Genomic DNA, 26,700 nt, shown 5'->3' on the forward strand with positions numbered 1-26,700 from the left:
ATCAAATTTAGGTATGTCTTCGCAAAGTCAGCATAAATGAAAGAAGTTTAGTATAGTTTTCCATAGGAAACAAGTGACCTAGAATGTTGAGCCATTGTACAATGCAAAATGTAAGTCCCTTTTACATTAGAAAATCATTGAACTCAAGTCGATCATGACATAGACTAAGAGGTTGATAAAGGGGGGAAGTAGTTTAGCAGCGCCCGTACCAAGCAGTTCTTAAAATTTTTGTTGCTAATTCTTGTTGTATTCCATGTTTTATTTCACGCTTTCTTTTAAGAGGAATTGGCAAATGTAAAGGGTAATGGAAGACACAAAAGGAAATGCCAGCAGAATTGAATTCAAGAATTCTGTAATGTAATTCAATAATTAGAAGTCGGAAATAAGAAATTGTTCTTTTATTAATAGATATTCACAAAAAACCTAATAATTACCTTCAAACGGCTGCGAAACTGGTGAAAATTGTATCAGCGTAAAACGCCTTTTTAGTTAATTGTTTTCTGTGTACCACAATATCACCAAAATTACATCAACCACATGAAAGTCTTAAATTTTTTTTTGCAAAAATATCTTGAAAGAGTAAAAGTATTACTTTGCCGCCTTCGCATTATTACTTCCGAAATTAAAACGCGTCATTAGACACCTGTCCCGAATTTTTTTGACATGTATTAAAAATCGACGTGTGTGGTAAATAATTTCTTCCATTGAATATTTATTTCTAAATTTAATGCCAAAATCACTATAGGATGCTACTTTTTCCTCAAAAGATTCTAAAATATCAAAACTCACAAATATCTATGAATGCGGAATAGTCTTAGTTAAAGATTTCGCATATGTGGAGCCAAGTAACCATCGCACATTTTAAAATTGTGTAATTTTCCTCACAAATATATTAATACGCATTCTAGGTTTAATAAATTAGGTCGTGACGTATATTTGCTTGTCGGGGAAGCCTTTTTTCACTTCCATTTAAGTTCATCGCGTTTAAATAGCAAATTGTTTAATTTCTCGCAACTTTTGACAGCAGACCACCAACTTGAAATCTATTTAAAAAAATTAAAATCGCGCTCATGTCATTTTAAATTTAAAATACTTTTTTAGAGATAAAATAGTGTTTAAGGGGACTATAACAGACTTAAAATGATAATTAATTTAGAACCATGTTTAAAACAATAAAACTCTATTTTATTTCGACTATGATTACGGGCCAATGAGAGCAATTCCCGCTTAATTCATACAAATAGACAACATTTGTCAATTCTTTGTATTTCTATAAATATAACAAAGCAAAATACCAGTTTCTTTGAAACTGCCACCAACAAAAAGCATAACTTTTACACATGATTACATACAAGGTATGTACTGTGCAAAGAATAAAATATGCAAGGAAGGCAATTGGAATAAGTTTACAACAACTAAGGCATGAAGTGGGTGAATGAGTTTATAACACTTCAACCATCGTAGGAGTTCGGGCTCGAATCCCACTCCCGGGAGAAAAGGCTTTGAAGAGATTTACAAGGTATAATCGAAACAGCTGTCGGCTGGTTTGAATTTTGTTTAATAATATTTTTGTACGCGTTGAGAGCGCATGGAAAAACTGTATTCAAGCTTAATGTTTATTCAGGAATGCTTTTTAAAAACTCACACTACGTTTACTGTGCTTGTTGGGTTTGTAAAAATATCTCCGATATCAGAACCAAATAAAAACAAGTAAGGATGGGACTGCCTTCAGTTCTGCCGAAGACTTTACACCTTTAATAAATATAGCTGAACAATATTGTGATAAAATTTCAAAAATCGGTTATATAAGATATATTTTGTATAGAAAACAGATACAAGTGATATATAAATCTCAATTAGTAATCCCCAAACGAAGTTTCATGTTTCCTGCTATCAATATGAGATAGATTTGAAGATGGCCCTCTCATCTAAACAATCGGTTGCCTGGATTATATTATATGTATGCTACCGATGATGACGACTTTTTATATACATTGCATGCCATATAAATACTTTCTGTCAAATTTCATCTTTGTAGCTCTGAAAATTGAGAAGAAAGGACGAAAACCCTCTAATCTCAAAAATTGGTTATATGGAGTATATATAAATGTATATTATATATGCGACCGATCGTGACGATTTTCTTAGGCAACAATATATGCCTGTACGTAAGCAACTGGATAAATGTTTAATTTCTAGTTGTGAAAATTACAAAGAAATTACGAAACCCCTCTTATCTGAACAATTGGCTGTACTATACCATATATACGGCCGATCTTGACGAGTTTTTTTTTTTTTTTAACAAGAATGCTTGCCATACACGTAAAGATCTAGGTAAAATTCAAGCTTGTAGCTGTAAAAATCGGTTGTATGAGAGATATATGTATGATATAGTAATCCGATCCCGTCGTTGCCGAGAAATGTCCAATCGAAGTCCAAAAGATTCTAGCTCCCCAAACTTCATCAAAGTATCTCAAAAATTGAGGGACTACTTTGCGTTCAAATAAACAGACGGACATGGCTAAATCAATTCAGCTCGTCTCCTGATAATTTCGTTATACTTATTGGTGGTCTTTCTTTTCTCCTTTGAGGACTTAAAATTTTCCATTTCGGACCAAACTTAATATAACATTTCATGCAATTCATCAAAAAAATATGATTTCAGATTCAGAGCCGAAGTAGTATGGAATAGTGTAAACGTATTTTTTTCTTTTAAACTTTGGCGACCTGTGTAATTTATTATTTGAGTGGCTTTTATCATAACTATTATTCCATTGATATTATAATTTATGTTTCCCCCCTTTTTTTCTAATTTCTAATAATTTTGTATTAATATTTTTCAGTTTTTCTCTTTTTCGCAGCTGATTGAACAGTACAATGATCTGCCTGCACAATTTGGTCCCAGTTTGCCTGCGAATGGCATAAAAGTATTTTCCGTACCAGCTGAAGAAAAACATGCCTGTGCACCAGTGGCTGAACCACCCCGCGTCGGATTTGCCTATCCGAAGAATGCAAAGTTTGTTGCTATAATAGAGAGGTGATAAAGTTATTGATTTTTTTTTGATTTAAGTGTTATATAAAAAATGTTTTCTTTCTTGCAGAGGTGGTGGTGCAAATTGTACTTTCGAAAAAAAGGTGCGCAATGCGCAGGCAGCTGGTTTTGACGCAGTTGTTGTATACAATAATGATGGCGACGATTTAGGTATGTTTTCCGGCTATTTAGATGTGAAAATGTGTCGGTATAGATTAAGAAAAATATACATCTAATCTAAAAGTTTCGCAGGATTCCGAATACATTTGTAAACAAAATTTTTACCACTATGATTTACGCCTTGATTTCATTTATTTGTGATAACTAGAGATCGGAATTACATACATTCGAAATTTGATTGTTCGAAACAAAGACGAAAAAGTTTTGTTTTGAAATACCTCTTTATTCTTCATTTCGCTAGCTAAACACTTTTTTGAGGTCGGTTCGAGTTCTATGAAGATACTTTAAAAGTTTTGACAAAAGTTCTGATTCACCTTTGATGAAAAAATTAAAACTAATGTCAAAATGAAAGAAGCAGAGTGAAGTAAGTGTAAGCTAACTAATGTCCGGGTTCTCGTGTAACCTTGCCAATTTGTTCGGTAACATAAAATTTTGCTGCTCATCTCAACTTAAACGGCAGAAGTGGCAGGGTTAATTTCTATTCAATTAAGTGGAGTTTAAACTCGCACTGGCACTTTCTTTTCAAAAACTATCTTTATTTTACGAAGTGGCAAGTTTCAAATAAAGCTTAGTGCGTTCACATAGAGAAACAAAATGGCGGGGATCTTTGGCGTCCACATACGCCGTTAGCGAAGATGTGTGGGCTAAGAAAAAGAAAAAAACTAATGCTGCTGCCCATGAAATGCATCCGTATAAAGAAACCAAACCGAATAATCCGAAAAATCAAAAAAATTTCCAAAAAGATCTCCCAAACATGGCTATGCCACATATTCCTATGCAGAGTATGCTCGTACTTAAAGGTATGTACAGACAATTTTGAAGAATTGAAAATAAATGATATATGCACCTCTAAGACTGCACATCTGTCTTATATAATTTTATGAGTCATAATGATGGCACAATAACACACAATACTGACTCAAACACTGGCTCAGTCTTGGACTTGAGCTTCTCTAATCTTTGTTTTCTGGACATGCAGTCAATGCTTCATAGGAGGAAGTCGCCATCACCCTATTGTAGTTGAATGAGCAGATATAAGAAAATAGCCTCTTCACTTTATTGCTAAAAATAAACTTAGTGCTGAACTATCACAAATATCTGACGCCAACTGTTCTTCGAATATAGAAAACTCTATTAAAAACGCCATCAGAAAGGCTACAATCAACCTGAACAATTTCAAACACATGGCACAAGGCATGGTGGGATGAACAAATGGAAAAAAATTATAGAGTTCTTATTGCAAAAACCAAAAAGGCAAGAGCCACAGGAAAGATTGAAGATATAAATGATGCACCAGAGGAAAAATTAAAATAAAACAAGTAAGGACGGGACTGTCTTCGGCTGTGCCGAAGACTTCATACCTTTCATGAATGGGGCTGAACAATAATCTTATCCCATTCGTAATCTCCAAGTAATCCGCTGTATAAGATAAGAAATATATAGTGAACACATGTACATACCTAAACGATTTTAAGATAAATATAAAATAAAAAATGGCAAAAAACCCCCTTATCGGAACGATGGTTGTAGGGTTAGGTTAGGTTAGGTTGAACTGGCCGGTCCATGAGGACCTCACATAGACTGATTGAGTCCGTAGTGTTACCAGAAGTTTGTTTTAACGACCAAACTGAAAAACCCTATCAAAAACCAGGACCTATGTTATAAAATAAATCCGTCCTCTTGACAAATACTAGAAGCTTCCTAGGATTTAAGCCACTTGCTGCTTCTAGATCTGACAGCTGTATCACTCCTAATAGCTGGAGTCTTAGCCTGGCAAAGGCAGGGCACGAGCACAGAACGTGCTCGATCGTTTCCTCCTCCAACCCGCACTTCCTACATCTGCTATCACTGACCAAGCCTAATTTAAAGGCATGTGACGCCAGAAGGTAGTGTCCAGTCAGAATACCCGTCACGAGTCTACAGTCCTCTCTTTTTAATGATACAAGCAACTTTGTGAGTCTACGGTTGTAAGACCTACACATACTCTTCGACACTTTACAGTCCCGCGCTTGAATCCACGCCTTTCCCGTTTGGTCGATCATGTGCACCTCTCGCCTTCATTTAATCTCGCCCTGTCTAATTGGGACGTCTACGGAACAAGCTTCGAGGGATGGACCCTTTTTAGCTAGTTCGTCCGCTTTTTCATTCTCATCTATTCCCATATGCCCTGGGACCCAATATAGATGTATGCTTCTCCCTGTCCCGATTCTCTCCAGAGATTGCTTACATTCTAACACGCATTTAGATGCTGTCCTATGCGAGATTATTGCCTTAATTGCTGCTTGACTGTCAGTATAAAAGTTAACACGGTTGCAGCTTAAGCTATTCTATTCCAGGGTTTCTACTGCTTTGGTTACTGCTAATATTTCCGCTTGGAAAACGCTACAGTAATCCGGCAGCCTGTAGGATCTGCTTATTTCCGGATCAGCACAGTATACCGCAGACGCTACTCCTTCCACTACTTTGGAACCATCTGTTTACACATGTATCGCCTCGTACGCCATTTGCGCGCCCTTGCGCCAACCGTCCACCTCTATTGTGGCCTATAGATCTCCCTCGAAGCGCAGATAGGGAATCAGGTAGTCTGTTCGTCTTGTGATTGATGACGCTATACTACTATGGCCATATGGTCGGCGCTCAAGCTGCCCCGAGGCACCGAGCCTGGTTGCTGTTGTTAATGCTTTGTTCTTTGTTACCAGGTCTACAGGTGGAATGTGCAGAATGGCATACAGTGCAGCCGTCGGGGTTGTTTTCAGGGCTCCCGTAATGCTTAGCATCGATAGTCTGCATACCCCCTCTAATTTTTTGAGGTACATATGTTGTTTTTTGTGTGGCTTTCCACCAAACAAGAACTCCATAGTATAGAATAGGGGTTACAATCGCTGTAAAAACCCAAAGAGAAAGAGAGGGCGATAAGCCCCACGTATACCCCAGCATTCTGTTACATGCATAGAGTGCCGTTGAGGCCTTCTTGACCCTCTCCTCCACGTTGAGCTTCCATGACATCTTACTGTCTAGGATGATTCCTAGATCGGTTGTTTGGGATATATGTATATTATATATAGCTTCGATCGAAATGATTTTTACAGGAAATTTTCTATGATATATTAGAATATTTATCACCAAGTTTCACGTTTTTATATTGGAAACTAAGGGAGAAATGGCTAAAAATCTTTCTATCTGAACGATCGGTTGTACGGGATATATATTATATATAGAGCCGATCGAAATGCTTTTCTCATGAAATCTTCTATGATATATTAGAATAAATATCACCAAGTTTAACGTTTTTATATTGGAAATTAAGGGAGAAATTGCCAAAAATCTTTCTATCTGAACGATCGGTTGTATGGGATATAACTATATATAGCTCCGATCAAAGTGATTTTTCAGGATATCTTCTATGATATATTAGAATATATATCACCGAGTTTCACGTTTATACTTTCTAAATTACGGCAGGAATGACCAAAATCGTCTTATCTGAACGATCTGTTGTATGGGAGATATATGTTATAGTGGTCCGATCCTACCGGATCCGACAAATGTCTAATATAATATAAAAATACATTCTTGTGCCAAATTTCATTGAGATATCTCAAAATTTGAGGGAATAGTTTGCGTTCAAACACTTAACTACTATACTTAATGGTGAGTCTATCTTCTATATTTCTCAACGTTGCAAACATCGGACCAAAGTTAATATACCATTTCATGTTCATGAAAGGTATAAAAAGGCTGCAAAAAAAGCAAAAAGCCAAAGCTATAAAGACAGAATTGAGGAACTCAACCGAGATCCGCATAGCAAAAATGCATGGAAATTTGTACGTAATGTGAAAGAAAATGCCAGCTTCTCAAAATGTAGCTGGCCAGAAGAAAACAATGCTCCCTACCTAAATTTCTAAATTTTCTTAAGGAACAGGCCACTGATCTGACAGACAACAACTTACTCCTCAGACAAATAAATAATGATGATTACATTCTTTTTACACAAGAAAAATTTGATGAAATACTCATCAACAAAAGATCGACAGCTGGAGGACTAGACCGGATAACACATTGCTATTGGAAGCCAAAAAAGCACTAGTTCAAATGTTAGAGAATCATCTAAACAGTAATAATGTCGAAGACAGTTGGTGGAGAATAAAAATAGTACCTATCAAGGCAGGGCTAAGTCCAAAATATGTTTTAAATTTTTACAAAGCCTTTGTGAGAACAAAGACAGAGTATGGATGTACCACCTTTGCAAATGCGCCTAAAGGCTATAATTCAAAACTTAAAACAATTTGTAACGAAACTATAAGAAGATGCTTAGGAGTACCTCCCAGTACTCGCAATTCATAGTAGATATGCACTGGCAGGAGAACTACCTCCTTTGATAAGAGCTAAATGGTTGACAGCAAAGGAGCTCACCAAACAATGGTTTATTAATGAGTCACTCGTAGCACAACTTCAAATCAACCCGGAAATAAACTCTAGTTACAGCTACATATACAATAAGTTTCAAGATATCTTTGACAAAATAGACACAGACATCACATTCTATATGCAAAGTAACCTATACCTACTAGGCACGAACCTTGACAGTTCAAAGAGTCAATATTCAAAAAAACAACTTAAAGCGATGTACAATGAAGTAAAGACCGACTTACACAACAAAGACTTCTTTATTCTTGCAACGGATGCTTCTGTGACAAACAGCAGCACAGGCTGCAGCATACATACCTACATGACATTCAAAAAAATTTATCATATTTGTACAGACTCGATGATAAATACTCATCCACTTTTGAGGAACTGACAGCCATCAAACAAGCGATAAAAATATCAGCAATGGAAAAATGTAAGAAATTAGCCGCCTTCACAGACAGCCTATCCTCAATAAATGCCCTAAAAAAGAAAACAACAAATTTCATAGTTGCAGAGATTCATAATAAATTAAATAGCTCAAACTTTGATGAAATCTAAATTATTTGGATCAGTCATGTTGGAATTCCATTTAATGAAAATGCGGATGTATATATGAAGAACTCGTAAAATTTATACGTGAGGCACAGCTTTTCAAAAAGTTATAAGATGTGCTTAATAACCAATTCCTCATAAAATTTTGAGTATTGGACTTAGTATCAAATCACAGAACTCTTTTTCTCGCTTTAAACACAGAAATATAAATAAAATAAATATAATATATATAAACAAACATATACATGTAATTTAAGCATAGAATGTAATTTATAATTAATATCAATAATTTAAGCAATTAGAGTAAAGATAAAAATGTTATTAAAAAGAAAAATTTTATGTAAATCCACTCCAAAACATCCACTGTTGGTTTTTTGGCAACTACAACAATCTTGTCACATGGTGTATAAGGTGCTCTCACAAACATCTTAATCTTAACCAACCAGCTGTATTCATACGAATACGAACAAATCTGCAAAAAAAACTGGTACTGAAAACCGGGCATAAGACTAACATCACCTTAACTAAGCTAGACATTTTTCGCTAAACCTTTTTTTAAATTACAAAAAAGACAAGTAAGGAAGTCTAAGTTCAGGTGTAACCGAACATTACATGCTCAGCTGCCATATTACAGCTTGCAAAACTTTTAAATTACCTTCTGTTGAATGCATACTCTGCACTGTTGCTTACAGAGAGCTGTTATCTCAATAGCATTACTGACATCGCGAGAGTTCTAAGTAATGCGGCAGTTACCCACCGACGTGTGCCGTACGTAAGGACGTTTGTTGTACGAAGCACGTTTGACCGAACTCTCAAGCCCGTAGGAATCAATGTGTGCGTCTGTGTACATGTACATAACATATTTGTGTGTGTATTGTTTACAGATAAGCACTGTTGCCATTGACCATTTTGCATGAATGCTTATGGAAACATCAACTTTTTCCAATTTAATTTTTGATATTGTAAAAGGCCGGAATACATATTAAATAAGTATAAATAGATTAAATATTTATAATCAGCACTTTTACATAATTATTTCGAATTATTTCCACAATTTTTCAAACTTTAATTAGGCGTTTTTGCATAAAATTGCAAACGGTCAAAAATTAGCGCACAAAAGTTTACAAGGGAACTCTGCCTAGTGAGAGAGCGATCAGCTGACACGTTCTTACGGAAAAAATCAAAATTGTTTTGATTTCTACGTTCCGGGCTACGTACGTACGCGCGTTGCACGTCGGTGAGTTTTCGTTTACATTGGACACTCATAAGATAGGTCGTGTCAGCTGACACGTTTTTTCTACGTACGTTCGTGGGTAACTGCCGCATAAGCATTCGGCTTGTATTGCCAGTTCCAGTTTCATCATACAAATATGCGCATTAAATAATTTTAACTGCTTTGTAAAAATTTATTATACATATATGCTCTCAATTTAATAAATGAATTAAAAAAGTAAATAATATTGAAGTTAAAGACAAAACATAAAATTGGCGACTATACCCTGCAAAAATCGCGAGTACTCCATGCATGCATGTATGGAGTACTCGCTATGGACCAACCGAGTGCTCCAAAATTTATCACAATTCATACAAAAAATATGGTCCAATTAACATTGCGATGTCCTAGGACCGGACCATATACTCCAGCTCCGCATTACATCAGAGTAATCCATGGAGTACCTACAGTCCAATAAACATTGTGTAGTGATGACAATCGTAAAAAACGAGCAATGATCGGCTTACAATATGTTCGTGTAGAAACATGAGTTGGTCCATTGCTGCATTACAGTGGAGTATAATGGTAAGTACTCCAGTAGACCACATGATCCAACGATTTTTGCAGGGTATCTATGTATTCAATGCGCGTCCATATTTATCACAACTGATTCAGTTATATGTTATCCACAGAAATAAACACAAGAGTTGTGTCTCCGCTTTTCGGTGCACCCTGTGCTGTAGCTAGTGGTTTAACCACTGCCGCTAGATGTGTCTCCTAAGCATTATCTAAGCGAGGATAGGCGTTTTTTTCACGCGCAAGCGAAACGTATTCGCGTGTAAAAAAAAACACGGCTAATAATACATACGATCATAGATTAGATTGATACGAATCTTTTGTTTACGCTCTCATATTTTCGCTCTCACGAGGGATTTATCTTCTAGTTGTTGCTGGCAACAATCACAGATAAATCCCTCGCGCCAGCTGAAGCGGGTGCCAGAACAAAAAATGTGCCAGCCAAAACGAAAAACGTGCCAAAACTTTTGGTAAACTTTAGTTTGACCTACAACTGTAGAATAGCGTTCAAAAATAATGGGAAAAAGGATAAAAATACTTGTTTTAGTGTAAATATTATTAGTTCGAAGGCGGAGGGTAGATATTATTTCCCATTCAAAAGTTATCACTAGAAACAGGTTTTGTAAATATGAACTCCCGATGCAACCAGTTCATTTTGATCACAGAACCTGGAACGCCAGACATGTAGGATAAGCCCTATCCATTAAATAATGTTAACTATTATATCATGGGTCCGATTTACTGAAATTTCAAAAGAATATATGGTTTTCACTGCGAGTTAAATGCGTTACAATATTTGACTAATTAATTTAATCGAAATATTAGTTTTACTTAGATTTGCTTATATTTAACTCTAACTAGTCGTATTATTGTAAAATAACTTTAAGGAAATGAATATTTTACGACTATCATTTTATTAAATGATTGAAACTATAATCGCCGAAATGTATGTCAAAAATCCCCATTTTCAGATCTATTCATTTTTGTTTGGAGTAGCATCATTGATAAATGTTATAAAAAATGTGCATTTTGACAGCGCTCTCTCGAAACAAAGAGTTGCAAATCCATTCATCTATGCATACGATTATAATCGTTGTGGTATACTAGGTAAGCACACATAGCACGGAAAACTGCCTGAAACGCAGGCATGCTTAACCAACGAAACGATATCATTTCGTTACGATAATCAACGTTAATAAACGAAACGAAGTCATTTCGTTTCGTTTATTAACGTTAAGATCGTCAAATTAACGAAATGATTTCGTTTCGTTTTCTGCCATATCAAAACGAAATCAAATCGTTTATGTTGATTATTAATTTCAAACTATGCTGGCAAAGCTGATTGATGGCGGAGTCATTAAAGGTGAAAGCATTATTCAAGCTGATTGCAACTTTTCTCATCAATTTTGACAGTACGAACATTTCTCAGAGTATTTTTGACATTACCACCAACGAATTACACAAACAAATTACATAGAGTTTGTGTGTGTATGTGCGCTCGTTGTTGCCACCTTACGGCTTCACCATGGCTATAGCATTGCCAGCACAATTCAAACATAAAGTATCACGTTTTCGTTAACGTTTTTAACGTTAACGAAAGCTTTTCGTTTCGGTTAAAAACGAGATACAATTTATCTTGATAATTTCTTTATCGATAATATTTCGAAGTGTTTCAACGGAAACGGTGGAAATTTTTTGATAAACGATTAGCTTAACGTTAAGGTGCATCCCTGCTGAAACGTGTTATTAGGAGTTTTAATGCCGCCGAAAGTAGAAACCATTGAAAATAAAGAACCACAACCGCAAATTGTTTCAAAAGTTATGTCAACCGTGGGAAATCTGGAACATTTTGACATCGGTCAACCTTAAAGATGGACATCATACTATGCACGCTTCGAACATTATCTATTGGCCAATGATGTACAGGAGGGAGAGCGTCAGAAAGCTATTTTCCTGACCTTGGCTGGCCCTGGTCTCTTTGACCTCCTTATATCATTGGTGGCGCCGAAACAGGTAGGTGCATTAAAACTTGCGGAAATTAAGAGTACGTTGACTAATCACTTTTGTCCCAAACCTTCGGAAATTGTTGCACTTTACAAGTTTCACAAACGCGATCAACAGCCCAATGAATGTTTTGTTGAGTATGTTGCTTTACGGAAGCTATCCGTTGACTGTAATTTTGGTACTGCGCTGAATCGTATGCTGCGTGATTGTGCCTTGTTTGCGGGCTACGTGGTGAAGCAGGACAACACTTTTTACTAGCTGAGTCTGACCTTCAGTTACAAAAAGTGATCGATCGAGCTGCGGCTGCTAAAAATGCGATTGAGATGCGCCAACCTGACCACGTTCATTCTATTACAAGCAAGAATAGAAAAAACTACAACAACAAAAAATCACAAAACAATCATAAATCATAAAACAGCCATAACAATGCTACGGAGAAGTTTTGCCAAGGATTTGGGGGAAAACACGCACGTTTCAAATGTCCATATCAAGAGACCATTTGTTCCTCATGTGGAATTAAAGGGCATCTGCAGCGCGTTTGCCGATCTACTAATTCATCTCATTCTTCCAACGTACGACATCAATTTAAACAAAAGAAGGCACCACGAGAGAAAAATAAAAACGATCAATCTGTAAATCAAATTTCACTTTAAGAAATCTGCTACCGTCATAATGAATGGACAATCATGCACTTTCGAAGTTGATTCTGGGTCAAACTATAAGATTATGTCATCATTGACATTTGAACAAACATGGTCAGGCGCAAAACATAAACTACATAAATGTAAACTGCAACTCTTCGATTTTCAAGCCAACCTTATTCCGATAAAGGGAGTAGTTGACGTGTCGATCTACTACAACGGCAAACTACTACCCAATTTACCTATCGTTATAGCTGATGGCAATCAATCAAATGTGTTAGGCTGTAACTGGTTTGAGCCATTGGGTATCAGCATTCAGGGCATCTACCAAATCAGTAGGATCTTTTCCGTGCAAGCTGTTGTTAGCAAATTCAATCATCTTTTCTATGAAGAATTGGGCGAATGCACGGGACCGCCTGTATCTCTGCAAATTGACCCTTCAGTACCACCCAAACGCCTACCTCCACGTCGAATACCTTTAGCTATCCGCAGCCTCATGGAAGCTGAGTTAGTAAGATTAACGGACCAAGGGATATTAGATCCAGTGGAATACTCAGATTGGTCCACACCTATCGTGCCCGTTGTAAAAAGTGACGGTACCATGCGAATATGTGGCGATTATAAGTCGACTCTAAACAATGCGCTAAAGCCACACTGTTTCCAAATTCCTGCCATAAGTTTCCTATTGTCATCAATTGAGGGTGGAAGTATATTTGCTAAACTTGACCTAGCGCAGGCTTACCAACAGCTGGTAGTCGATAAAAAATCCTTACTGCTACAAACAATAGTGACTCACAAAGGTGCTTTTCGAGTCAACCGTCTACAGTTTGGAATTTCTTCAGCACCAGACATTTTCCAAAACTTTATTGAAAACATTTTGCGTGGCATCAATGGTGTTCTACCGTATTTCGATGACATCGTAATCATGGGGAAATACGAAGAGGAATTAGCGCAACGTCTAGACCACGTTCTAAGTCGTTTTAGTGAAGCGGGACTTCGGCTACGTAAAGATAAATGCAAATTTAATGAGGCATCAATAGAGTTTCTCGGGTTTAAATTGGATTCTTTTGGTATCCGTCCATCTCCCGGAAAGGTGGAAGCAATTCAAAAAACATCAGCCCCAAGAGACAAAAAACAGCTTCAATCATTCCTAGGGCTACTTAACTTTTATCACAACTATTTACCGAATAAGGCAACCATTGCCGAACCTCTACACCGACTTTTTGATAAAAATAGCAAATGGCAATGGACATCGCGTCATCAATATGCTTTCGAGAGGCTCAAACAGCTTGTCGTTTCTGATCGCGTGTTAGTACACTATAACGAAAAGTTACCTCTCATCCTGGTATGTGACGCATCTCCTTTTGGAGTTGGTGCTGTCTTAAGCCATCGCATGATAGACGGCTCTGAACGACCAATCGCTTTTTACTCCCGAACTTTAAGCAAAGCTGAGCGGAATTATGTACAAATCGACAGGGAAGCTGTGGCAATCATAACTGGAGTTAAAAAATTCAACGATTATCTATACGGTAGGCATTTCACGATTGTCACTGACCATCGTCCGCTGCTAGGAATTTTCAATACAAACAAACCGATTCCTGCAGTAATATCTAATCAAATGCTTGAAGGTGCATTTTTCTCAACGCGTATGATTTTGAGCTTCTTCATTGCGCGGGAAAGAAATTGGGTAATGCAGACTTTTTAAGTCGTTTTCCACTGGAAAATAAGCTGAAGAAAGAGGAAGACCAAGCGATACAAGATGTGTTGATGATCGAAACAGTGGCGACCCGACCCTTGACGCGAAACAAATAGCTTCGTTAACAAAAAAATATTCTAATATGTCAATGGTGCTCAGCTGGGCGTTAAGGGGATGGCCGAATACTATGTCTCGGGACGATCGATTGTATCCGTACTACATAGCAAAGGCGAAATATCGACACTAAAAGGGTGTTTACTATGGGGCAACCGCGTAATCGTTCCTACTTGTGGTCGTAAGGCAATATTAGATGCACTACATGCGAGCTATCCAGGAATTGTGCGCATGAAAGCATTAGCCAGAAGCTACGTATTGTGGCCTCAAATAGATGCCGACATTGAGAGAAGGGTTAAACTATGTACACCGTGTCAGGAGACTCGCCACGACAATCCACATGCACCACTGCACATGTGGGAATCGACCACGGGTCCCTTAGTCACGTCTACATATCGACTTCGCCGGACCTTTTCAAGGTCGTTTATTCTTCATCGTGATTTACTCATATTCCAAATGGCTTGAGGTTTTTCCTGTGAAGTCGACATCATCCATAGCGGCGATTAAGCCATTACGTTCACTATTCGCAACACATGGTCTGCCTGACACTATTGTTTCTGATAACGGCACAGAATTTACATCAGAGCTTTTTAAATCATTTATGGATGGCAACGTAATTCGACACATACGATGCGCTCCGTTCCATCCGTCTTCAAATGGACAGGCCGAGCGTATGGTGCAAAACACAAAAGACTTTTTTAAAAAATTACCAGCGAAATGCGATTTTGACTTAGAGCTCGCTCGCTTCATTTTTAACCAACACATCACACCCAACGCCATAACGGGTCAATCACCAGCAGAACTAATGTTCAATAGAAAGCTAAAATCTTATTTTGACAAGATTCATCCAAATGAGTTAACCGCACTAACAGTGGAAAGTGGTGACGTCCCACAGGTTAATTAACATTTAAAAAAGACGATCATGTTTGGATACGTAATTATACATCTGGTCCACGTTGGAAGCAAGCAACTATTGAATCGCAAACAGGACCGATTTCTTATACCGTACGCCTGGAAGATGGTCGAATAAACAAGCGCCTCATAGACCAAATCCATCCTCAAACAATTCCTTCTGATCAGTACATAATAACCGAGAAGGAGGGCTCCGACGACGTAAATGCTGGTATGCAGGCTGAATCAGTATCGTCTCAAGATGAACTTGCAGAAAATCAATCACCGTCTTCGGTACCTACGCCAACAATCGATCCAGTGGTAAACTCATTTCCATCATCTGCCACAGATAGGCCGATAAGAATGAGGAAGCCACCGGGGTTCTATTCTGAGCGTTAAGGAGTGTTGAATATGCATACTCTGCACTGTTGCTTACAGCGAGCTGTTATCTCAATAACATTACTGACATCGCGAGAGTTCTAAGTAAACATTCGGCTTGTATTGCCAGTTCCAGTTTCATCGTACAAATATGCGCATTAAATAATTTTAACTGCTTTGTAACAATTTATTATATATGCTGTACATTTAGTATATTGTAACGAATTAACTGCAAATCCTCTTATTTGAAACCTTCTGCTAAGTTCGAATCACTAAACTGTTGAATAAATAACTCCAATATTTAATAATGCAAAATGGCCTTTATTCAAGTACTTTCAAAATAACACTTCTATTGCTCGACAGGTAGCGTGCTTAATCGAAACTGATTCCCGCGCCTCTACTGTTGTCGCCTTTTATACTGTCTGGCTTCCTCGTTGCATACTTCTAGGCTTTTCCATTCCAGAACTTACTAGTTAGTTATCAGCTACAAAATCACCAGCCACAACTACATTTATAGCTTCTCATATGCGCGTGAGTAATACTTGCACAAATTATTGCCCTCTCTTGTGAGTACCTCAGATGAGATATATGCATGTGTTTGTGCGTTGCTTCTCCGCTGAGTGTACGTACATATGTGTAGACATAATGATTGAATTATTGATGTACATCAAGTCACTGCTTAGCATCGGCTTAGAGATGATAGTATCCCTTAGTGCTGCTAATATTCGTTACACTGCCCTCCACCTAAGTCTGATCGTCCCGATAAGACAAATCTCTCGATCTAAACGCCGCTAGCATCTCCAAATGTACCACTCTTCTACTTCGAGGTTTTCCAATGGTTTGTATGCGGTAGATGGTGTCACTGATCTTCTTCACAACTTTGTACGGGCCTTCCCAACTGCACCGAAATTTGGATGGAACACCTTTCCGCCGGTGAGGGTTGTATAACAGTACCATATCTCCCTCCAAGAAACCTTCCGAATTATTGTTCTTATCGTACCTGTGTTTCATCTTACTACTCATTATCCTTGATCGTTCCCTCGCACTCTGTTGTTTGGCCAATGAACCACTTTGTAGAGCTTGCTCTTGACGGATTGGCTTCACATAATCGGTATCGTTCCGACGTTTCTCAACAGAAGTGCGCGCTGGCTTGAAACCACCCTTGCATTCTTTCTGGAAAATTCTTTCAGTCGTTTTAGTGCGTCCATTAGGTTTTGTCAATGCCAGTGTTTTTCACGCAGGTACCTTTGGTTTTGATTTGTTTGGCCCATTCGTTCCATCAACCCTTGCCCGATCTGCTGCCTTAGACTTTTGTGGTTTTTGTCTAATCTCTTTCGCCAGCACTCGATTACTGCTGAACCCTTCTTCCAAACTGAAGTAAGTGGCACATCCTGGTTCTTATAGCGTATAATCTTTTTGTCATGGTCAACTAAGAAGTCCACTCCCAATATGACTTTATCAACGATCTCCGCCACAACGAATTTTTGTAGAACCATGACATTCCCAACTAAGACTTCACAGATCACTTCTCCCTGGACTTGGTTATACTCGCCAGTAATCGTACGCAATCTTGCTCCAGTTAATGGCTTTACTCTCCTGTTGACCAAATCGCATCGGATTAAAGAATGAGATGCGCCCTTATCTACAGTCAGTACACGCTCCTTGCCATCCACATTTCCTTTGACGGTAAGACTTCTCGATTTCCTTCCAGTTTGCGAGATAGGTATCACCCGACATTCAATAGCTGGGGCAAGTTCTCAATCTTTAAATTTGACTCGCTCTTGCTTATCTCCTCCAGCTTTGCGTTTACGACCAGCCACATTGCTGGAACTGTTAGGATTGGTACTGCAATAACGTCCAATGTGCCCTGGCTTTCCACATTTAAAGTATTAAACGGCACCATCTTTTTCTGCTGCGTTCCTTTTAATGTTTCCAAAATTGTGTCTACCCATTCTGGCCTTTCCACTTCCACGCGATGAGCTTTGTATGCGGGCTTACTCAAAAGTGACGCTGTTTCCTGAGTCAGTGCATGGAATACCGTTTCTGCGAGTGTGGGTTTTGGGTTTGCATATGTCGCTCGCTTCGTTTCTACGTCCCGTATGCCATTTCTAAAACTGGATTTTTACCCTCTCGGTGTACTCCGCGGGTGCGTCCGCATTTGCCAAATGGGCCAACCTTTCAACATCCGAAGCAAACTCCTGCAAAATCTCGTTTGATTTTTGGTAACGGTTTTGCAATTCTATTTGGTAGATCTGTTTCCGATGTTCGCTTCCCTAACGTCTCTCGACAGCGGCCATCAATGATTCATAACTGTTCCGTTCGTACTCTGGAATAGTCTGTAAGATTTCAGCTGCAGACCCTTTCAATGCCACGAATAGTGCAGCAACTTTATCTTCAGTATTCCAGTTGTTCACTGCTGATGTCTTCTCAAATTGAAGTTTAAAGACCTGGAAAGAAACAGAGCCGTCAAAAGATGGAGTTTTTACCTTCGGATTGCTTGCTGAAACAGCTGGGCGATTTAGTTGTAACTGTTCCATACGACCTTTTAAATCAACTACTTCTGCCTGAAATTGAGCCACTTTTGCATCCTGCGCTTCCAGTTTTGATGATATCTGTTCCAAAATTTCTGCCGACATTTCAGATATACGTGCCTCGTGCGCTTCCAATTGAGATACCATATATGTCTTTTGGTCTTCCAGTTGAGATGACACTTGCGACGTCATTTCTGAAATACGTGCATCCTGTGATTCCAGTTGCGATGCTATATATGTCTTTTGTTCTTCCAGTTGTGATGACATATTTGTGGATATTTGTGACGACATTTCGGAAATGCGTGCCTCCTGTGCTTCCATCTTGGATGTCAAACGTGTCTCCTGCGATTCCAGCTGAGATGCCACTGTCGGTGTCTGAGCAGTTATTGCAGCCAATATCATGTTCAAGTCTGTGCTCGTAACTGTCTACGATGTTTCGTTTTTCTCCTCAATTTTTGTTGTTGTCTCGTCGACATCAAGATGAAAGACATACTCTTCCACCCTAATTCCTTCTGCTTCCATTGTCTCTCGTAGTCGTGCCTGAAGTTCGAGTTTAATACCGGTTGTATTCAGTCCACGGCTCTCCAACTCCTTCTTGAGTTGCTGGATCTTCAATTCACTTAACTTTGCCATTTACTTGTTGTCCTCTGGAATTTATTCAACAATTCCTCTTCTGACACCAATTGTAACGAATTTACTGCAAATCCTCTTATTTGCAACCTTCTGCTAAGTTCGAATCACTAAACTGTTGATCTATTCTGCATCATAAGGTCAACCCACCTACCTTTCATCGTTTTATCCGTCTTTGGTAATGAATTATCGCACTTTTTCGGTTTTTCGAAATTTTCGATATCGAAAAAGTGGGCGTGGTTATAGCCCGATTTCGTACATTTTAAATTACGATATGAGATGAATGCTCAGGAACTTACATACCAAATTTCATTAAGATACCTCAAAATTTACTCAAGTTATCGTGTCCAGGGACAGACGGACGGACGGACATGGCTAAATGAATTTCTTTTTTCGCCCAGATCATTTTGATATATAGAAGTCTATATCTATCTCGATTAGTTTATGCCGTTACGGGGTACCGTTATGCGAAAAAAATTAATATACTCTGTGAGCTCTGCTCATGAGGTCGCTAGAGACGCTAACAGCAATGAAACACTTGCCAAGTTTACACAAACATGAAAGGCTCTTAAACTAATTTCGAATAATTTAAGGATTTTAAAAAATAAATTTTCGAAACCGCCTTGAAAACTTTGTCGATTACGCTGACTTTAGGCATAATTTGGTAGTACATAGTTTTAACTGAATTTTAGTCTATAGTCGGAAGTACAAATTATACCGTTTTTACTTATTCATTTTTCTTTCTCAGAACAAATGTCAGCCAAAAATTCGAGTGGCATCTACATACCAGCCGTTTTTGTTGGCCAGACGACAGGTATAGCTTTGGTGTCCTTCTTCACAGCTGAAATTATATTAGTGATCAACGATGAGCTGCCATTCAACATTAACACACAATTAATTTTGCCGTTTTCGATTTTGATTGGCCTTTGCTTTCTTATTATGGTAAATAGAAAACTTAATTTAATGGTATATAATTTGATATTAATAGGCGTTCATTTGTGAAAACTATTATTCCGAGGAACCACGAAATGCCCGAATGCGTTGAGAAGTGTTATCGACGATGATAGTTCTTTTCCGAATAATGATATGCTACAGGGGCTACTATCTAGCCTAGCCTGCTAATTTTATGTACGTATACATCAAATTTTTAACAGGATACGCCTCGTGTAGGTGAGGTTGACAATTGGGTTGGAGAAGCTGAAAAACTCTAAAGCTGTAAATGCACTCAAACAACCATTTCAATAACAAAAAAAAAAATAAAAATAAAAATATTAGTATATGTATATTAGGGTAGTTGTTATCAATCGAATATTCGATTTGTTTCGGTCCACCCCTTCAAATGATCATACCAAGGACAAAAATATCCGTTTGGAACCGGTTAAGGTATGTCGCACAGTCGTGTAAATAAATAAAATACGATAGCAATAAAATATCAATTTATATTCAATGAATTACTATTTTTAGGTCCAAAAGTACGTTGGAGCATATTTTAAAGTCATAATAGATATATGTAAAAACGTCGAACTGATTGTATCAAATATACAATTCAGCGATTATGTTCAGTGACTCGTTCATGTATGATCACGGATGATACGATTTGGTCCAAATTATGCTATGAGGACTCAATATATTAAATTTTGAATTTCTATCACTGTGGGACGCCCTTTAATTTATACATATTGATATTGCATACTATAATATTCTCGATTTCGGGTATTAAAAAACAAAAAATTAAATGTTAATTTTAGGTTAGGTTGAACTGGCCGGTCCATGAGGACCTCACATAGACTGATTGAGTACGTAGTGTTACCAGAAGTTTGTTTTAACGACCAAACTGAAAAACCCTATCAAATTTTAATTTTAATTAACTTAAAATTTTTGGAGTCTCTGGAGAAATCCTAATTTTGACCCCTGTGCGACATGGCTTAATCGGGACCAAAATTAATGTGTAATATTTCTGTCCTTGGTATTACTGTTTGAATAGGTGAGACTTGACCCGATAACTTCATTTATAAGGTTCACTCCAATGTTTATCGTTATTTACAGGGGGTTGATAAGCGCATTACAAAGCTTAATAGCTTCAAAGAATCCGCAACTAGAGTTGGCAAATATCCGTGTACCTGTGATTTTGTCACAGCTACTCAAATATCACAGTACATTACAGCGACAGGTTAGAAGGAATAACCGTGACAGATTGCCTGTGACAGCATTTATTTCTCGTTACAAATCACGCTTACAAATAAACTCAATCACAGACTAAAACAAAGCTATGATCACAGGAACAAATCGCTTCTATGCTGTGAAGCAATACAATGAGCGTATTATTTAGGCTGCGACTGAATAACAGTAGATGTCCCAGAAAATGATACGCAGGCGGCTATAGAAACACCCTCGCTAACAGTCCATATCCACTGTTAAATCGATGGTCGCAGTAACGGTAATGTTATGTATGTATATATCTGCTACTAGTGAGTGCGTTTCTGGAGGCTATTCCTTAGGGCCGATTTCACCAACTCGACTTAACTTAGTTAAGTCATATTTTTTAATTTTTCTGTTTCACCACCAACGCTTAGCTGAGTCACAAATTAGCCTACCTGTCAGCTGGCTTATTCTCGACTTTCAACAGTGTTGCTGTAGTACAAATTTTGAGTCGAATTAAATGGCAGTATTTATACCAGGCATGCTTAACCAACGAAACGATATCATTTCGTTACGATAATCAACGTTAATAAACGAAACGAAGTCATTTCGTTTCGTTTATTAACGTTAAGATCGTCAAATTAACGAAATGATTTCGTTTCGTTTTCTGCCATATCAAAACGAAATCAAATCGTTTATGTTGATTATTAATTTCAAACTATGCTGGCAAAGCTGATTGATGGCGGAGTCATTAAAGGTGAAAGCATTATCCAAGCTGATTGCAACTTTTCTCATGAATTTTGACAGTACGAACATTTCTCAGAGTATTTTTGACATTACCACCAACGAATTACACAAACAAATTACATAGAGTTTGTGTGTGTATGTGCGCTCGTTGTTGCCACCTTACGGCTTCACCATGGCTATAGCATTGCCAGCACAATTCAAACATAAAGTATCACGTTTCTGTTAACGTTTTTAACGCTAACGAAAGCTTTTCGTTTCGGTTAAAAACGAGATACAATTTATCTTGATAATTTCTTTATCGATAATATTTCGAAGTGTTTCAACGGAAACGGTGGAAATTTTTTGATAAACGATTAGCTTAACGTTAAGGTGCATCCCTGATTTATACTTATTTCATTATGCAAATATAGCAACCCCGCTATTGTGTGAATTCACTGGGTGGCGTGTAATTAAAACGTAGCAAAAATACTACTATGTATAAAACAGCTGATAGGGTTTTTGTATGTCAAATGGGTTTAGTAGCAAAAAGGGTGGTGAAATCGGCCATCAGAGGTTTTCTGCGACATCTGCTACTTATTCGCAACACAAGCCGTAGGGAAAAATATAAAACTGATTCCCGATGTGGCTGAGAGGTCACAATCACATATAACGTTGTTCCTCAAAAATCAAGGGATCAGCCAACATTATCCGTAACCCAAATGTCAAGTTGCTCTTTTAACAGGGTTGAACTAAAGTGGTAAGGGTGTATGAGGAGGTAGTTCTATATTGCATTTGAAAATTTGCTTGTTGTCGTGTGGGAATACATTACAAGCGGAACATACATTGGGTATATCGGGTTTTATTCGGGATAACCAAGGCTAAATTTTTCAGTGCAAATTTAAGCTGTTGTTAAAGTTAATCTCCATATAAATCTGCCGCTATGGTCGTTTTCATAAAATTTGGCTGTTCTTCGCATTTTAAGGGGCCAAGAGAGCAGGTTTAAGCTCTAGTTAACTTAAACTCATGGAGAATCGGGTTCAGCGATCACTCTGTCTCCTTGAGGAGGTTGCTTTTCTGAAAAGTTGGCATAGTAATTTGTCAACTTTTTGTAGATGTCCCTGAGCGCCTTTTTTGTGCTTATTTTCTTTAAGTTCACCCCAAGCGGGTTAGGGGACTTAGAATATACCCTCCTGTCGTAAGAGGCAACTAAAATATCAAATTGATGCAAGGGGTTGCCAGCGCAATTTATAGCTTCTCCAACCTAATTGATAAACTCACCTTCCCGTGGCATATCCTGTTTCTTTAGCGGCCGAGGCTCTGGCGACCCTAGTTTACTCATGGATCTAGCGTGTTGAAGGGCGGTATGGCCTGGACGGTTTCATGTGGTCATACTTAACCGTTCCCGAGATGGTCAGGCTAGTACCGAATCTGCATCCGGCAAAGGACCATCAACATCGATTCTGCGTACTCAACAGAAACTGTTTGTTCAGCATTTCATTTCTCTCCTTTATGAATAGAACGTTCTCTTCTATCTAACGTTAAAACAACAACAACAATTCAATTTATTAAATTTAATTACGCGTTTTTAAAATAAAATTTTTTACACAGATCTTCTATATGATTTACAAATGCATACGTGAAGAGCGTCGATTACGCCGCCATCGCTTACCGAAGAATATGCTTAAGAAATTGCCGATTTTGAAATATACGAAAAATTGTGATCTCTCACAAGATACCTGCGTCATCTGTTTGGATGAGTTTGCTGAGGGCGATAAATTGCGCATTTTACCGTGCAAGCATCGTAAGTGGAATTCAAATAAATTTGTTTCATTCACCAATAAGTCACCCTTTTTATTTTGTATTATCAAGCTTATCACAGTCATTGCATCGATCCATGGCTAACAGAAAATCGTCGCGTTTGCCCTATTTGTAAACGGAAGGTTTTTACCAAACGCCAGCACCGACCCAGCAGGCCGACTCGACAATCTTCATTGGATAGTGTAACGGACACAGATGATGATACAACCCCGCTATTGCCAGCGGCACAACGAGCCAGAGTCGTTGGTAGTAGTCAAACACAAAGTGGCAGGGCGACAGGCAGTATTGGTGCAAGCGTTGGTAGTGGACGCAATGCAACAAGCACATCAACACGGGTTGGCACTTTTAGGCGTGCACAAGTAAATGACAGCAATTATGTAACCGATGCAACATCCGATGAAGATAATGGTGACTTTAAAAATACAGCTTTTTGGTTTTTATATAAAAATCATAAAAAAAAATTATTCTCTTTTTATTTTTTAGTATTACTTTCACAAAGCTCTACAGTACGCAGTGGACGTCGCGTGAATCCATTTGATCGAAGGCCTAATTTACCGCCACATCTAGTCGAACAGCTTACTACGAATAGACGTTCCTTCTGGCGACTACCATTGTTCAGGTATGTATGTGTATGTGTATGAAAAAAAAATAAGAATATAATAAAAAAATAAGAATAAGAAAAAGATAAATAAGAAAAAGATAAATATCTCTACAAAAACTTAAACGAAATTCTGACTTGTTATGTTCATAGGGAAGGTGGTATCTGAATTTTCCTGTGGAACTTCCGTATGCTTTGGCTTTCGACGAGAAAAGTCGAAGTTGTAGAGTTTAAGTTTGTTATTTACCCTTATTTAATTCAAATTTAAACAACAGCGTTTTTTTCGTTGTAGTGAAATATTTTAATTCAAGCAAAAATTGTCAAAGATTGACAATTTAAATTCCACGGCTAAAATAAAACGCCGATCGTAAAGCGAAATTATTAAAAACTAAGAGTGCTTTTTATAATCTGCGACAGCGCAAAATTATTTTAAGGTGATCTTGTTAATAAAAAGGAAAGGATAAACCATGTAAAACGAATGAAAAGACCAATAAGTTATTCATTTACACTATTATTTCCATTGTACGCGAAAGTTTAAAAGTGATAGGAGTTGCCATACAGAATAACTTATAAAATACTTCAGGAAAAATATGTTACGCTATAAATATCTTGCTTCGTTACAAAGTCTTTTAGCAACTACTTTGCATTCATTAGAACCATATCGATACCAATACAACAAATTTAAACCTGCTATATGTAAGAATGCTATGAGAATTTCTTTACGGGCACTAAGCAAACCAAACATATCTTCGACGATTAATCGATGCTTTAAGATTCTAACTGACCAGAGATAAACAGAGACGAGAACTAGGTACCTATTTGTTTGAAATCCTCCACTGTGTCGTACTACTGCTTCCCTACTTTTACATATTCACCCTTATCGCGAAGTTCACGCGAAAAAGTGTTCGCCTTCACTTTTTTGTTCGGGTCAACTTTTTTCGCCTATCGGCAATTTCGGGCGAACAAAAGTTCACTTCGAAACAGCTGATGCTCTATTGCGGTGAACAAATAATTTATTTGCAATTCTGTAGATTTTGTAAACAAGCATATATTTCATTAAAATATCGCAAAAAAAGAGATAAAATTGTTATAAAAAAATGTTTAGTATTGCACTTAGGTTGGTATTGATTGAGCGCGAGGAGAATATAAATGTGAAAGCGATCCGGAGGCAATTTCAGCACTTTTAATAACAAGTTAACTTCTTTTCAACTAGTTTTCGGCAATATTACAGGCTAAACAAGCCGCCATTCAAATATTTGCTAGATATTCTTACCAACTCCTTGCCACCATTGAAGCAAAAATTTGGAGTTCGACCAATTGTAAAGTTGAGCGCATGTGTTAGTTTTATCGCAGAGGGAAGACATCAAAAAGGCGTTGGAAAGGACCATGAGGTGGGTCTTAGCCAATCTTGTTTCAGTGAGGTTCTTTCAGAGGTGCTCAACATTTTGGAACCGTTGCTTTCTCCACAATAGATAACTTGGTTGACTGATACGTTGTCATAGAAAATAGAATTTACATACTTAGCAATACAGGAATTTCACTTTTCCACTCAGCTTCCGATTGTGCATTATTCATTGATTTATTTCTAACAATAAAAGAATATCAAATTTCAAAACAAAAAATTATTTACATTCAGCCCTATTCTGCATTTCGACTGGGATTGGAATTTTTTCGATTTGGCAATTTTGGTATTCTGTGTTCCAATCTCTTTCGATCCAACTACGAATCGTTCGATTTTTTGTATTCTGCATTTCGATCGTAGTTCCGTTTTTCTAAGTTGCAAATTAGTTGGCGGAAAAATATTTTGTTTTTATTTTTTTATTAATTTATAACAGAATTTTAACAAAAATGTAAGTAAGACTTGTTAAGAAACGTAGAAGGCTTGATGATGATTGTTTTTTTTATGTGTTTCCAGGTCAAAAACAACATGTCGATGTCGAAGTCCTTGGACGTATTTGCCCCGCAAAAGTATCTAACACATACTTGAAAGCATCCTTGTTAAGTCGAAAGTTTTTTTTGAACCTAAATAAGAAAATAAGTCATTAAACTTTACCACTTTTAAGTTAAATTTTTTACAATTCGTCACTCATCTCAAATGGATTACACAAATCTCGCAATATTTGCCTTTCCATTCTCGCCTGGCAATTTTCGTATGCGTTGCTTTCCAACTCCATAAATAAAGCCGCAGCTATTGATTCCATTATAATAGCTATAATTTGTGTCTGTTCGTTGGGTCCAATTATATGCCAAAGCAAGCTGCCGGCGTAGAGGAAGGTGAAGCGAAAACGTAAATAATCCTTGCGGAAAGAATAAATAGACCTTTATAAAGTATTTTAGGCCAGTGCAATGAAATTAGCATCCTTAAAATTCAGAAAATGTCAACTATATTCGTGCAGGAATCCGTTTGAACAAAACTTGGTGGCCCCGGCAGGGAATTGGCCAAAAGAACGACAAAAACACACTTAAAATTATGAAAGCACTTCACTTAACAAAAAAAATATAACACTGCAGCAATATATTCTATTGCTTTTTTTTGTACAAAATGGCGTGGATAATAAAATATAAACGTTTT

General features: G+C 37.5%; 1 protein-coding gene across 2 annotated transcripts in view; it reads left to right on the plus strand.

Moving 5' to 3' along the window:
• gzl (godzilla E3 ubiquitin protein ligase) overlaps positions 1-26,700 on the plus strand; it is a 111,707-nt gene that overhangs the window by 73,353 nt on the left and 11,654 nt on the right. Inside the window, exons 3-8 of one of the 2 annotated variants that reach the window (XM_067759384.1) lie at positions 2,844-3,037; positions 3,102-3,202; positions 19,596-19,789; positions 23,321-23,513; positions 23,582-23,938; positions 24,014-24,149. In XM_067759384.1, coding sequence (XP_067615485.1) covers positions 2,844-3,037; positions 3,102-3,202; positions 19,596-19,789; positions 23,321-23,513; positions 23,582-23,938; positions 24,014-24,149 — 1,175 coding nt within the window. The remainder of the gene's footprint in view (positions 1-2,843; positions 3,038-3,101; positions 3,203-19,595; positions 19,790-23,320; positions 23,514-23,581; positions 23,939-24,013; positions 24,150-26,700) is intronic. The other variant, XM_067759385.1, reaches the window with a different exon arrangement.

Source organism: Eurosta solidaginis, chromosome 1, assembly GCF_040869045.1.
Source record: "Eurosta solidaginis isolate ZX-2024a chromosome 1, ASM4086904v1, whole genome shotgun sequence".
In the NCBI taxonomy this organism is placed as follows: domain Eukaryota; kingdom Metazoa; phylum Arthropoda; class Insecta; order Diptera; family Tephritidae; genus Eurosta; species Eurosta solidaginis.